The sequence below is a fragment of the Gigantopelta aegis genome, chromosome 2, assembly GCF_016097555.1.
Source record: "Gigantopelta aegis isolate Gae_Host chromosome 2, Gae_host_genome, whole genome shotgun sequence".
Classification (NCBI taxonomy): Eukaryota; Metazoa; Mollusca; class Gastropoda; order Neomphalida; family Peltospiridae; genus Gigantopelta; species Gigantopelta aegis.
Genome location: NC_054700.1, coordinates 44,812,175 through 44,827,944, shown reverse-complemented (window position 1 = coordinate 44,827,944; position 15,770 = coordinate 44,812,175). Strand labels below are relative to the sequence as shown.

Genomic DNA, 15,770 nt, shown 5'->3' with positions numbered 1-15,770 from the left:
TTTCAGCTTAATATATTGATGGAAATAAATAAGGGAACACATGGAATTATAGACCAAATTTAATTAACTACTAGCGTAGTAATGTCTATATTTCATACCAAGTTGTAATGTGGGACTGAATGTCTGTAGTGTTGAATGTGCGGCCTATATGTTCCCAGTCAACTTCTGACAATATGAATTGATTTTTGATGCAGTCATTATTTCTTGTTGCTATCTGTGTGATCCTTTATTTCTTTCAATCAGTATATTTTGAGGCATTGCGAAAACCAGTCTAAAAGACTATATATATAGGACAGACAGACAGACAATCAGAGATAAAACCTATAGTACTCTCTGGTTGGACTTGCAGGGACTAATAACCAGTTTTGGAGCATTCTCCTTGTGCGATTAGTCGCATTCTCATTATGTGATAAGTCACACCAACTTGACGCATGCGATTAAATTGTAGTGACAACACCTAAATCGGAACGATTTTAGTCTTATACATTCCAATATTTGTATGGCCGATAAATCACACATGACAGTTACATAATGAGAACACCGCTTTAACAGCCTTCAATATATAGTTTTGAACCGACTATATCGCAGACATTTCTTGTTTCAAAACTTAATGTCTTACGAGAGAAGTATATTTTCAGTCTAGTTTGAATGGTAGAAATAAATGCTGTTCACATTTACATCAGACATCGTCATATGGCACCACTGAAAAATACCTGTATTTTCAATCCAATGTCATTCTTGTTACTACACAATTTTACTGTCAACACTTCTTTACATGACAGTATGTCACATGACTGGTTGCTTGGCAGACATGGTCAGGTGGGGGGGGGGGGGGAGAGGGGGTGTATTCTGGTGAAGGGACTGTCCTTGTTGACTAGTTTAATATTCTGTTCTTCTTACACCTAGCCAAGTTTCTCACATACTGTCTACCAAACTGTCCAGTCCGTGTTTGTGTTCCAGTTAGAATTTTTGTTCCAGTTAGAATGTTTTTGATCCAGTCATGATTCGGTGTTCCAGTCAGCATCTGGGTTGTTGGTTTTCTGTAACCTTCATTTTGTTGTTTTTTACGTTCACCTTGCTACCACAAGATGCCGTTCAGCCCTTGTTTTTATACACATCAGACCATCTGTTCGCAAAGTCTGCAATGTTCTGGTAACTCACACCTGAATGAAATGAAGGAAAAGTGTTACATTATAAACAATAATTCTACAGAATTAAATGTATAGTGTATGATAAACGTATTTGGTGTCGCTGATAGTTGCATTCACTGATGTTCATCTCAATGCATGTTACAATTTAAAAAAAATTTTTTATTAATGGGGTTTTTTTAAATTCAGTTATATTTAAAAAAATAAATTCTTAACTTTGAGATGAACATTCATAGATGTAACTACAAACCAAGTTTCAAGGACGTAGGACTCAAAGTTTGTCACAAACAGTTAAATGTGAAACTTAAGCTTATGACCTTTCCACACAGACAGGATAGCACATACCACAGCCTTTGATGTAGCAGCTGTATGGCACTAGTTGGGATAGGAAAACAACCCTCAAGTACCATCAAGTGTGATCGAACCTATGATCTCTCACACCTCAAGACGAATCCTCTACCACTGACCTACATCCCAAACTCAAATTAGTTTGAAAAACACCCCCTCCCACAGCCCATTGTTTAATCAAATGACAAATGAATGCCTCAGATCTATGAGAGGTAAACATTTGTGTAAGGCCCGTTTTCCATCAACACGATTCCATTCACAATTTAACATGTGTGTTAATGTGCAGTTCCATATCTGTATTTTCACAAGCAGATTACTAGACAAAATCTGTCATTGTCGAAATGTACTTTTAAGCCACCAGTAAACAATTTACTTTATGTCAATGTGTTGAAAACTCACACATGAAAAAAACACCTCATTGATCAACTTTCCCCCTGTGCATTAAACATGTGCATGTGGAAATGGATATATGGAAAAGATACTGAGCATGTGCACTATATCAATAAATTCGCGCACGCAATCCATGCAAAATCGCATAAATGGAACGTCAACCTAACCCATTTGCAGGTTATGCAAACGCATTTTTGGTAACCCATTTCATTTTGTGTAAACTGTTACGATCATGTATATCCCAATTTAAATTTAATACATAAACAAACATTTGGCTACACAAGATAAAGATTGCACAAGTGGTGTCCTCACAAATTGATCGTTCCTGCGATTTACAGATGTCTACAGAACGATGGTTTTACCTTCCTGGGCACTAAGCGTGAGTGCCTGGTTCACATCCGGTGGAGCGGTGTCTGGGTTTATCGGTTTGTCCGCCAGCACGGCCACCATGCACCCCGAACTGAACGTACCACTCTGCTGGGCCAGGTACCTTGCGCAATTCAGAATCTCCAGGGTACACCTGGAACAAAACGAAGGGGGAAAACAAAAAACTTTGATCATTTGGGGATGAATTTACAAAGCCTGTTGATGTCTTACACACGTGTAACTACACACATTTACAAGGCTTAAACACCTCCGTAAAAAAACCCACAAGCTTCATAAATTCGGCCCATCATTTTTTTATTAATACATAACATGACCTTTTGAACAATATGTTACCAGGTGTTAGCAAATTTCTAACAAGATTTATAGTGGACCATTAGCACTCCCAGAGTCCCTTCCACCAGTCGAGAATTTTGCGCCCAGCCCCACCCACGCTACGCCACTGTAGCCAATACTTTATTTTACTATTTTCTGTATACAAGTTACTATCTTTTCACATATGAAGAGTTCATTTTTAAAATGCGATAAAATGCCAATTTTAGATTGTGGAGTTAGTTGATGTTAGTGCAACTTGAATAATACAACAATAAAGTTTCCATCAAAACGCTATCTGTGCCCACTGAACACGATGTTAAAACTGTGCTTTGTGTGCACTACCATATTTGTTTTCTGGGTTAATCTTTCTTTTCAAAACGAGAAAAAATTAAATTAAATTTTAAAAACCTGGTCATTGTGTGATATACACTATGTTATGTTGCAAAAAAAACATGTGTTTTGTCAAAATAACGTAAATGGATATACAGCGTGTTCAAAACCCAGAACTGTCGATAAATCCAGGAAATGTGAACTATGACAAGATTGATAAAAACACACCACATCTCTCTGTTCTTTTTCTTCAGCTGTCTCGCGTGACTGCCAGGCAGGGTTTCGTTGCTCTTCTGAGCACGGATAAATCTGAAATCATAAAACATAGTGTATATTTCAAGTCACATAATCTGTGCTTCTCTGTAGGTCAATCATCATGTGACCATGCAAAAAGGAGAGAAGACACACTTAACACATTTTAATTACAGTTATATGGTGTTAGACATATGGTTAAGGACCACAATGATAATGCGAGAGGAAATCCTCTGCCACCACTCCATGGGCTACTCTTTTCAATTGGCAACAAGGGATCTTTTATATGAATCAACCCACAGACAGAATAGTACATACCATGTTAAACCAACTGTGGAGCACTAACCGAAATGGTAAAGAGCACAATGAACCTACTGTCAGGGATCGAGCCTAGACTGACTGTGCATCAGACCAGCGCTTTACCACTGGCATACATCCTGACCCTGCTACCATGCCTTTTTAATTTAACCGCACATGGTTCATAGCTTTAAAGACCAAAGAAATTCAAAGACTTTTACCTGCCATTTTCAAAGACTTTCAAAGACTTTTTACACAGGGGTCAAAAACAATAGAATGTGATAAAAATACCAAATCAGTTTATTTACGTTGCTGTCCATGGCAAAAAATTGAGCTTTTTTACATGCATCATGACAGATTAAACTTTGCAACTGGAAAATATCAAATGCATGCAGCTGTAAAAGATATCATCATTACTATGGCTATGACTTGTGAGAATTAAAAGACTTTTAAAGACTTTTACTACAATTCAAAGACTTTCAAAGACCTAAAAATCATTTTTTTCAAATTCAAAGACTTTCAATGAATTTAAAGACCACTATGAACCCTGCCGGAGTTTACTGTATTTGCTCTTTTTAACACTGGAACTAACAATTCCAACTCTGTACATAACAGGACTTTTAACTAACGATGGCTGGTATGTAAAAGATTCATCTCGATTGCATTAGGTCAAGAATCTGGAGAACAGAAATTATGTTCGTATTTCGATCACGTTACCGATTTCCTTTGCGGAACTCGTTTTCCAGCCAGCGGATAGCTTCGCGTGCGCCGCTCGTTTCTTTCTTCATGAAATCCAGACTGTCAATCACTGCAAATAAAACATTAAAAATCACACTGCACAAGTCAAATACGACAGTAAAAACAGTAATGGTAAAGTGGGTGTTGTGGGTGTAATTTAAATGAACAAAATTTGGCGCACCGTTAAAGCACACTGATTTATTTCCGGTAGAAACCCGCTACATTTTTCCATGAGTAGTAAGGGATCTTTTTTATGCACTTTCCATAGACAAGACAGCACATTCTTGCCCACTGGACAGGGCTATCCAACTTTTGCAGGGTGCCAGAAAAATCTGTCTGACCATAGGGCTAGATATATCTGTCCAACCCGAGGGCTAGACGATTCTACATACGCATGACATCACAACTCATGTTTTACGACGACTGATGTCATAACTCATGGTTTTCATAATTCTGTTAGTCATTTAATCATTGTTTTTAACATATTTAAACAAATAGATATTTTCAACTTTATATTTATTGGTAAGTTGTTACATTTCTATGTCATTGAATAATGTGGACTATATTTCTCCATGTATGATTAAAGTAGTTTGTAGGTGAAATATTTATGAATCGTTCTACAATAAACAAACCGTAGCTTACAAAATTAATGTTTTGTTACTGTAATTAAATGGGCAAGAAAAAGAATCAATCACCATTGTGAGGTATAGATAAGGCAATTGCCTTATCTATACCTCACAATGGTGATAGATTCTATTAGTCTTTAATATACCAGCTGTGGTGCACTGGTAGGAATGAAAAAAAAAAAAAATTGTTCCAGTGAGAAGATTCGATCCTATGGCCCATGTATGTCTGGCGAGCACATTACTGACAGCTAAATCCCTATCCAAAATTTTAATGCAAAATGTTAAAACACCAAAATTAATGTAGAATTAACACCAAAATTGATGCCTTTGCCAAAAAAGTAAAATCTATACATTACTGTGGCTTCATGGAGGTGAAAGCAAAAAAAAAAAAAAAAAAAAAAAAAATTAAAAAGAAAAGAAAAAAACCCGAGAGAAAATGTTAAGCACCATTCACTTTTATTGAAGTGTACAAATTAAAACCTAATCAAACATCTGTAGGGCATTTATGGGTCAATGGGCACAAATTAGAGATCCACGAATCGAGAATCTGGAAGAATTAGCACAAGCACTTAGAGAGGAATGGCAGAGAATGCACTTGTTACAATTAAGTAAGAGATGGCGTGTCGGTGCTATCATTCACACACATTATAGATACACAGAGTAATCAGTACTCTCTGTACACTGGTACACCTTTTCTGTGTACACCTGTACACTGTTTCTGCATACATCTGTACACCGTTTCTGTGTACACCTGCACACATTTTCTGTGTACACCTGTACACCTTTTCTGTGTACACCTGTACACCTTTTCTGTGTACACTGTACACCTTTTCTGTGTACACCTGTACACCTTTTCTCTGTACACCTGTACACCTTTTCTCTGTACACCGTTTATGTGTACACCTGTACACCTTTTCTCTGTACACCTGTACACCTTTTCTCTGTACACCTGTACACCGTTTCTCTGTACACCTGTACACCGTTTCTCTGTACACCTGTACACCGTTTCTCTGTACACCTTTTCTCTGTACACCTGTACACCGTTTCTCTGTACACCTGTACACCGTTTCTCTGTACACCTGTACACCGTTTCTCTGTACACCCTTTCTCTGTACACCTGTACACCTTTTCTCTGTACACCTGTACACTGTTTCTCTGTACACCTGTACATTGTTTCTCTGTACACCTGTACACCATTTCTCTGTACACCTGTACACTGTTTCTCTGTACACCTGTACACCTTTACACCCGTTGTACATTTGACCCATTACACCCATCCCTGCCCCATAGTTAAAAAAGTTTGTTTTCTTTAACAACATCGCTACAGCACATTAGTTTATTAAAATGGATGTCAAACATTTGGTAATTTTGACATATAGTCTTAGAGAGGAAACCCACTACATTTTCTCATTTGTAGCAAGGTATCTTTTATGTTCATCCCACAGACAGGATGGCACATACTACAGCTTTTGGTAGACCAGTTGTGGTGCACTGGGTGGAACGAGAAATAGCCCAGTGGGCACACATACAGGGATTGATTCTGGACTGACCATGCATCAGGCAAGTGCTACATCTCATCCCGTACTGATGACTATTACCACTATTACTATCATTGTATTCTGACTGATATCATCAACAATAGGTGGGCCATTCCATCCAGAGTCACACATATCCAATCATTGTTACATTCAATAAATTTAATCTAATTTAAAAAACCTTTAAACAAAACTAATTTTTTAAATCTTTTAAATGTGTGCTTTCTATCTTTTTGTGGCTTGTCAACAGATTTGTCCACAATTTTTCATTCAATCTAATATTTTTTTTAGAATAAACAGTAATTACTCCATTTCATCATACAACTTAACAAAGCTGCAAAAACTAAGCACTGCTTAACATTTGTTGAGGCATATTTAGGACAGAATTTACAAGACTTCTGTTTGTCTTATACATGTGAAACTTCTCTTAAAGTGTAAGGACACCATACCTGACAGAGTGATGACCACAATTCCACGGGCGCTGTTGGCTAGGTCTCTGACGAGGGCCATGGAGGTACACAGTGCGTCTGTTGTGGGTATTACGTACGGGGGGAACACACACTGGTCAACCTGTAGAGATCCCTCTAACTGACTCACCTCCGCCTGGATAAAACACACAACACGTCAAGTGATCAAAGTAATGGTAGGCGCCATGGAGGTACACAGTGTGTCTGTTGTGGGTATCACGTACTGGGGGTGGGGTGGGGGGGGGGGGGGGGGGGGGTGGGTGGTACAGCACACACTGGTCAATCTGTAGAGATCCCTCTATCTGACTAGCCTCCACCTGGATAAACAAGCATTCTGAGTAAAAGATGAAGTTTATTTTGTTTAACGATACAACTAGGGCACATTGATTTATTAATCATTGGCTATTGGATATCAAACATTTGGTAATTCTGACTCGTAGTTATCAAAGGAAACCCGCTAAACTTTTCCTAATGCAGCAAGGAATCTTTTATATGCACTTTCCCACAGACAGGAAACACATACCAGTTGTGGTGCATTGGTTGGAATGAGAAAAAAAACAATCAGTTGAATGGATCCATAGAGATGATTCGATCCTGCCTGAGCCAAATCCTGCCCCAGATTCTGTGTACTGCTAAAGCAATACATAACCCCTACCAGGGTTTAAACTTTTTTGTATCTCCTAAATTCAAAAGCCATAACTTGATATATAACTAACATTATGAAGCTATATACAAAGTTTCATCTCGGTATCTTCAGGTATTGCAAAAAAAGGTTTGGAAAACAAATTTTCATATCTCCTAAGCTCAAGGGCCATAACTCTGCCCAAAATTATTATATCACCATGAAATTAAAACTTGATCTGTAATAGTAAAATAGTAAACAATTTCAACTCTCAATATTTTGAGGCATTCAGAAAAACAAATGTTCAAAAACCAAATGTTTGTATATCTTAATTCAGTTCTAGGACCAAAACTATCAAAAATGGGTAAATTTCATGAAAATCTGTAACAGTACTTTGAAAGCTATACACAAACACTCAGATCAATATCTTGAGGCACTGTTGGAAAAAAAATGTCTGAAAATCTACAAGTGGGACAGACAAACAGACAGACAGGACGTTGGAGATGAAACCTATAGTCCCCTTCAGTTGGCCAGAAAGGGGACTAAAAACATGACGCAGACTGTCTAGTTAAAGAGCCTATCCTGAGTGTTTTTCCATTGTGAGATGTTTCCAACCGAAAGAGCCATTTTAGTGACTAAAATTACATATTAAAGTCACAGACTTTAGTTTTATCCCGTGATAAAGGACACTAAGTTTGGTGGATCTAAAAACCTGTAACACATCTGTATAAAGTTACAAATGACCGGAAACACTCAAAGATGCGAAAATGGATAATCTAAACAATAAAATGCAGTAATGTCAAAAATGGATCTAATAGTGACTTTAAATAAATTTTCCTGTTTAGAATATCAGTGTCTATATAAACAAGGTGTTTGTTGTTGTCCTACGGCGTGCGCTACAACAGCTTGCTCTGAGTGTGCACGTAAAACCCTATGACCTGATCAGACCTGACCTGTTGTCCTAATGTTTGTAGTAGCCCAAACTGAATTTTAGCTCCTAATAATTTCATTAAAATATACCAGTATATTACGAGATAAAATGAACAAGAGTACCAGTTAGGTACATGATACGCCCATCAAGAGTTTGATGGAAAACCATATCTATATTAATGAATATGTTATGGGTATGATTCAATTGTAATTATGTGAAATTGCAATGGATGAACAGTTTCTTTAGGACCAACCACCATCCCTAGTAATAGTACGCAACACACCGCCATCCTACATTGTTCCTACTTGTAAGGTTTGATGGTCCTGTATGCATCTGTATGCAAGATATGGTCCCGGACAAGGATTTACTGTTATGTGCAGTAGACCGTGAAAAGTAGGTCACAGTGATCTAGATATAGCACACAACACACTGCTATCCTACGTTGCTCCTACATGAGGTTTGATGGTCCTGTATGCATCTGTATGCAAGATATGGTCAGGACAAGGATTTACTGTTATGTGCAGTAGACCGTGAAAAGTAGGTCACAATGACCTAGACATATTATGCAACACACCGCCATCCTACGTTGTTCCTACATGTGAGGTTTGATGGTCCTGTATGCATCTGTATGCAAGATATGGCCAGGACAAGGATTTACTGTTATGTGCAGTAGACTGAAAAGTAGGTCACAGTGACCTAGTAATAGTACACAACACACCATAATCCCAAGTTGTTCCTACATGTGAGGTTTGATGGTCCTGTATGCATCCGTATGCAAGATATGGTCCAGATAAGCATTTATTATGTGCAGTAGACCATGAAAAGTAGGTCACAGTGACCTAGATATAGTACGTGACACACCGCCATTCCAAGATGTTCCTACATGTGAGGTTCGATGGTCCTGTATGCATGTGTATGCAAGATATGGTCTGGACAAGAAAAAATTAACAGACGGACGTACGGATGGACGGACAACACCATACCATAATACAACTCATAGGCATATAAAAATGACTGCTATAAGCATTAGCACGACCATGTTTAATGACACCACTAGAATACATTGATTTATTAATCATCGGCTATTGGGTGTCAAACATTTGGTCATTTTTACATAGTCTTAGAGATGAAATCCGCAACTTTTTTCCATTAGTATTTTATATGCACACTCTCAGACAGGATTGCACATTCCATGGCATTTCATATACCAGTCGATAGATCCTAGACCGACTGCGCATCAGGCGAGCGCTTTACCACTGGGCTACGTCTCACTCCAAACAAATATTTAACCTACTCAGATGCACTACTATTTCTATGTAAAGAAATGCTCAAAACTGAAAAGAAACAAGAGCCAACTGCCACTCAAAATACACAATATGCTTTCTAATATTAATCAAGTTCATAAGCAGCTTTGGCTTTCCATCTTAAAGCTGTGCCAACTATGTTGATAATAGGATAACCAATATTAAATTAGATTTTGTAAAAATTAACAAAAAGAAACAAACTTGCAGGGCTTCTAGATTATGGTAGCCCCACTCCCATGGTTAGTGATATTCAATGTTAGGTTAGTAAATAACTACTATTGCCTTGCCTGACAGGGCTTCTAGATTACGGTAGCCCCACTCCCATGGCTAGTGATATTCAATGTTAGGTTAGTAAATAACTACTGTTGCCTTGCCTGACAGGGCTTCTAGATTACGGTAGCCCCACTCCCATGGCTAGTGATATTCAATGTTAGGTTAGTAAATAACTACTATTGCCTTGCCTGACAGGGCTTCTAGATTACGGTAGCCCCACTCCCATGGCTAGTGATATTCAATGTTAGGTTAGTAAATAACTACTATTGCCTTGCCTGACAGGGCTTCTAGATTACGGTAGCCCCACTCCCATGGCTAGTGATATTCAATGTTAGGTTAGTAAATAACTACTATTGCCTTGCCTGACAGGGCTTCTAGATTACGGTAGCCCCACTCCCATGGCTAGTGATATTCAATGTTAGGTTAGTAAATAACTACTATTGCCTTGCCTGACAGGGCTTCTAGATTATGGTAGCCCCACTCCCATGGCTAGTAATATTCAATGTTAGGTTAGTAAATAACTACTATTGCCTTGCCTGACAGGGCTTCTAGATTATGGTAGCCCCACTCCCATGGCTAGTGATATTCAATGTTAGGTTAGTAAATAACTACTATTGCCTTGCCTGACATGGCTTCTAGATTACGGTAGCCCCACTCCCATGGCTAGTGATATTCAATGTTAGGTTAGTAAATAACTACTATTGCCTTGCCTGACAGGGCTTCTAGATTACGGTAGCCCCACTCCCATGGCTAGTGCTATTCAATGTTAGGTTAGTAAATTGCCATGCCCGAAGGCTAGTGAAATTTTTTTGTCAAATGTTGCAGTTAAAGGCATATTGTCACAGAACACTGACCTATTTAATGGTCTAACAAAGTATTACCTGAACAAATATAATTTGTTTTGTACCTAAATGTACTTTTTTCAACCATCTTCATAACCACCATACTCCATTTATTAATGATATTTTGTAAAAAAAATAACTGAATTATGGCAATGGTCCATAATTCAAAAACTAAAATTGTCGAGAGGGTTGACATGGATTTCACTCCATCATGGTTCAGTTAAGGTTATGCAATAGCTAGATTTGGTTTCCAACAATTAATGTAATTTTTAGTTATTATCCATTTTTACAGAAATAAGTTCCTTAAATTGGTGACAGTATGCCTTTAAGTCTATTTTGTAAATATGAATACCCTGCCCCCACCCCAATCCTCCAATGTTAGTATTTTTAAGCTCTATCTTACTCTTTAGGTGACATATCTGATTATTAATATTATTTATGTCACGGGGATCCTATAATACCCGTAACTGAATGAAACACGATTATCCCAATATCTCTCCTAACTGTATATCTATTAGATCTCTCTGTAACGGGCAGTTATACCCGCGTGTGGCTCGTCTAGGTATGATCAGAGATAAGATCTTATATAAAGTATATATTATTATAGCACGTTTAGTTCACTAGAAAACACAACAAAAACACTATACACTTTGGAATCTGTATTACTACTACGCAAACAAATGTACTGCCGCAGTAGTTAATTAACAACAACAAATAATAACAACCCAGAACTGATCACTTAATTAGTTAATCTCTAGGTGTCTAGTTTACACAATATTGTAATCACTTCACCGTGACACAACACCCACACGTGTGATAATTGAGACACGCTTCCAGGGGAACTTAATTAATAAAGGAATTACAACTCTATTCCTAACTGGTTAATTTTTAATTAACCCGTAACTACTCATTCAGTAACCTTGTAACACAGAATTAATACTGGTACATATCACAATAAAGACAATAACCTACAGTTTACCTAGGTCCTCTAGGATGACTGGCTAAGCTTTAATAATTATTTAGACAGTGAGCCTACAGTTTACTGCGTCAGATGACCGGCAGCACTGTCTAAATAATATTGGTATATTACAGTATTAAAATATTTAAAGTCACATCAATCACATCAAGGTTATACACAGAGCAGAAAAAATATATTTACCACGCCTGGACTGAACTTATATATTTCGTTCAGTGGACGACGTCTGTTTCCCCTACAGCCTTCCTATGTTTCTCCCCGATATCTCTAAAACCCTAGCTATTTATTATAAAATCCCAGTATCGCCTGGGGGTACAACGCGGTACCTAACGTATCATGAGATATTTCCTCAACTCCCAGAGACGCATTTTTCTCTTAGAAGCCCAGACTGGCTGTCGCCATTCCGTAAGCAATCCCCTGTTCATAAACAGCACTACCGGAGTTATTACGTAACTACTGGCCACATGGCCTCCACACCTGGGCTGGGTGTGTATTGGAACAGCTCGACCACCGTCGCACAGCGGAGGTATTACGTAACAAAGTGTCCAACTGGGCTTAAGTGCATATTGGAACTGCACACGGCCCTCTAACACAATTAATATCGCCACAGGCGAAAACAAAATTAAGAGCATGTTCCGTCACAATTTAGTAAAATTGTATTAAGTTAAAGTAAAGTAGGGCTAGTGAATTTTTAACTGAGGCTAGTAAAATTTTAAAATCACCGATCCCATGGCTAGTGGATTTTACAAAAACTGAGAAGCCCTGAAACTGATTAGTTTACATTTACATAACATTAGAGTAAAGTTTGTATCAGTACACGTAGTCTAGAACTGGTTCTCAATTTCTAGCATTTGAATCCAGATTACCGGCCTCGGTGGCGTCGTGGCAGGCCATCGGTCTACAGGCTGGTAGGTACTGGGTTCGGATCCCAGTCGAGGCATGGGATTTTTAATCGAGATACCGACTCCAAACCCTGAGTGAGTGCTCCGCAAGGCTCAATGGGTAGGTGTAAACCACTTGCACCGACCAGTGATCCATAACTGGTTCATAAAGGCCATGGTTTGTGCTATCCTGCCTGTGGGAAGCGCAAATAAAAGATCCCTTGCTGCCTGTCGTAAAAAGAGTAGCCTATGTGGCGACAGTGGGTTTCCTCTAAAAACAGTGTCAGAATGACCATATGTTTGACGTCCAATAGCCGATGATAAGATAAAAAATCAATGTGCTCTAGCGGCGTCGTTAAATAAAACAAACTTTACTTTTGAATCCAGATTAAAAAATATCAGGGCCCTGTGTTCCACGAAGCAATGTTAGCCCTAAGATTACCGTAAGCACATAGCTACCCTATGCACTTAAGTTGATCTTAGGGCTAAGATCGCTTCGCGGAATGGGGCCCTGAAGAACAGATTGCTTGCCATTACACCAAACTAAATTTTTTTAGTCTTGTAATGACATTTTGTTTTATATAAAATAAATGCACACGAGGTGTGAAACGTTAGGACTAGCTCTGGCACTCGCCAATGTCATCAATTGCGAATTTTAAAAAACAGCAGGCAAATTTTATTTTAATCTGGTAAAATAATTTGGTATAATAATTAATATTTTCTTTGAAAATAACTGGGGTTTTGTAATTTTTGATATGGTGAACTTTTCTGCTCATCAAGAACTAGCACTGAGTGTAGTTGCCAACATGTATAACCTTATTTATTCTTCATTCTGTGGTGAGTAAACAGAACTAGCACTGAGTGTAGTTGCCAACATGTATAACCTTATTTATTCTTCATTCTGTGGTGAGTAAACAGAACTAGCACTGAGTGTAGTTGCCAACATGTATAACCTTATTTATTCTTCATTCTGTGGTGAGAAAACAGAACTAGCACTGAGTGTAGTTGCCAACATGTATAACCTTATTTATTCTTCATTCTGTGGTGAGTAAACAGAACTAGCACTGAGTGTAGTTGCCAACATGTATAACCTTATTTATTCTTCATTCTGTGGTGAGAGAAAACAGAACTAGCACTGAGTGTAGTTGCCAACATGTATAACCTTATTTATTCTTCATTCTGTGGTGAGTAAACAGAACTAGCACTGAGTGTAGTTGCCAACATGTATAACCTTATTTATTCTTCATTCTGTGGTGAGTAAACAGAACTAGCACTGAGTGTAGTTGCCAACATGTATAACCTAAACAGAACTAGCACTGAGTGTAGTTGCCAACATGTATAACCTTATTTATTCTTCATTCTGTGGTGAGTAAACAGAAAGTGAAGAAAGTAAAGTACTTATTACACTTATCTGATGTACAGTTAAAGTTTGTTTTGCTTAATGACACCACTAGAGCACATTGATTTATTAATCATTGGCTATTGGATGTCAAACATTTGGTAATTTCTAACATAGTCTTAGAGAGGAAACCCACTACATTTTTCCATTAGTAGCAAGTGATCTTTTATATGCAAAATCCCACAGACAGAATAGCATATACCATGGCCTTTAATGTACCAGTCATGGCACACTGGCTGGAACGAGAAATAGATCAATGGGCCCACTGACAGGGATCGATCCCAGACTGACCGCGCATCGAGTGGGCGCTTTACCACTAGGATTGTGTACAGAAACTGAAACTGAAAGTAAAGTATTTATTGTCGTTACCTGAAGTCGAAGCTGAGCCATGTCTCTCATGAGCTGATTGCGTCTCGTCTCGGCGTCTCTCTGAAATCATAACATAATATCATAATTACAACACAGAATCATGTACAGGAGTATTTGTTCACTGACACCTCAGCACATGGTAAAATACCTGACTACACGGAAGGCTAATTTTTAAAGAAAGCACTGCTGCTTTCACACAGACCACACTTACGATTAGCAACAAGGGATATTTTACATATAGAGAAGGAAGGATGGAAATGTTTTATTTAACGACAGTCAATACCAGTACATTTTATTTACAGTTATATGGCGTCAGACATATGGTTAAGGACCACACAGATATTGACAGAGAAAACCTGCTGTTGCCACTTCATGGGCTACTCTTTTACATATGGAGAGAGAAACAAAATAAAGGAACAGTTGGTATTGTTAAAGGAACAAAACTGAATTCACTATTAATGTCGTAATGTCTAGATGTAGAATAGAGAGATGCAATGTGGGCCTGAATGTCAGTAATTGTTGGACAGTCTGGCTCTTCAGTTAGGGATGAGGTTTTTGTTGCAGTGACACATCCCCAACACACACACCGCCCCTCACTTTGCTGTTACAGTTTGTGTAATCCTTGTTTCTTTGTCAGTCTAGGATCGATACCTGTCGGTGGGCCCATTGGGCTATTTCTCCTTCTAGCCACTAATATATCAAAGACCATGGTATGTGCTTTCCTGTCTGTAGAATTGTGCATATAACAGATCCCTAGCTACTAATGGAAAAAAGTAGCGGGTTTTTACACTAGGACTATATGTCAAAATTACCAAATGTTTGACATACAATACCTGATGATTAATAAATCAATGGGCTCTAGTGGTGTCATTAAACAAAACAAACTTTTTTCCTTATTTCTTCCATCAGTGTATATGCACTTTCCCACAGAGTAGGACTAAATGCAGATACCTGCTGAAGACGATTAATTCTATGACTTATCACAATTTTGGTGAGTGTTCCAAGTGAAAGTTTTACATTACATGGTATTAATTTCCCACTTAGCAATTGCAATATTTTTGGACAAGAATAGCTAAACACTGAATTATTTTGCCATAAATCTGTACCAATACCCATACTAATGATATCCAAATTAAAACTGTTTCCCAAACATTCTCTTAAAGGGGCAGACCCTAGTTTCAGCCTGTGAAAATGGACACTGAGTTTAGCTGATCTACGAACCTGCAACACATTTGGATAAGATTATAACACAAAGAAGCTAAAGTCTATGATGTTTAAATGGGGAAATACTATCTAAAAATAACTAAGAGGTTGTCTCAATAACCATTACTTCTCAGACTAAC

General features: G+C 38.0%; 1 protein-coding gene across 1 annotated transcript in view; it reads right to left on the bottom strand.

Moving 5' to 3' along the window:
- Window positions 1-203: 203 nt before the first annotated feature.
- The window catches only part of LOC121386188 (protein SMG5-like), a 74,278-nt gene continuing 58,711 nt past the window's right edge, over window positions 204-15,770 (bottom strand). Inside the window, exons 21-26 of the mRNA XM_041517023.1 lie at window positions 14,428-14,487; window positions 6,813-6,966; window positions 4,182-4,272; window positions 3,144-3,224; window positions 2,249-2,406; window positions 204-1,163 (exon numbers count right to left, since the gene is read on the bottom strand). Of these exons, the coding sequence (XP_041372957.1) occupies window positions 1,096-1,163; window positions 2,249-2,406; window positions 3,144-3,224; window positions 4,182-4,272; window positions 6,813-6,966; window positions 14,428-14,487 (612 nt within the window). The 3' untranslated portion in view covers window positions 204-1,095. The remainder of the gene's footprint in view (window positions 1,164-2,248; window positions 2,407-3,143; window positions 3,225-4,181; window positions 4,273-6,812; window positions 6,967-14,427; window positions 14,488-15,770) is intronic.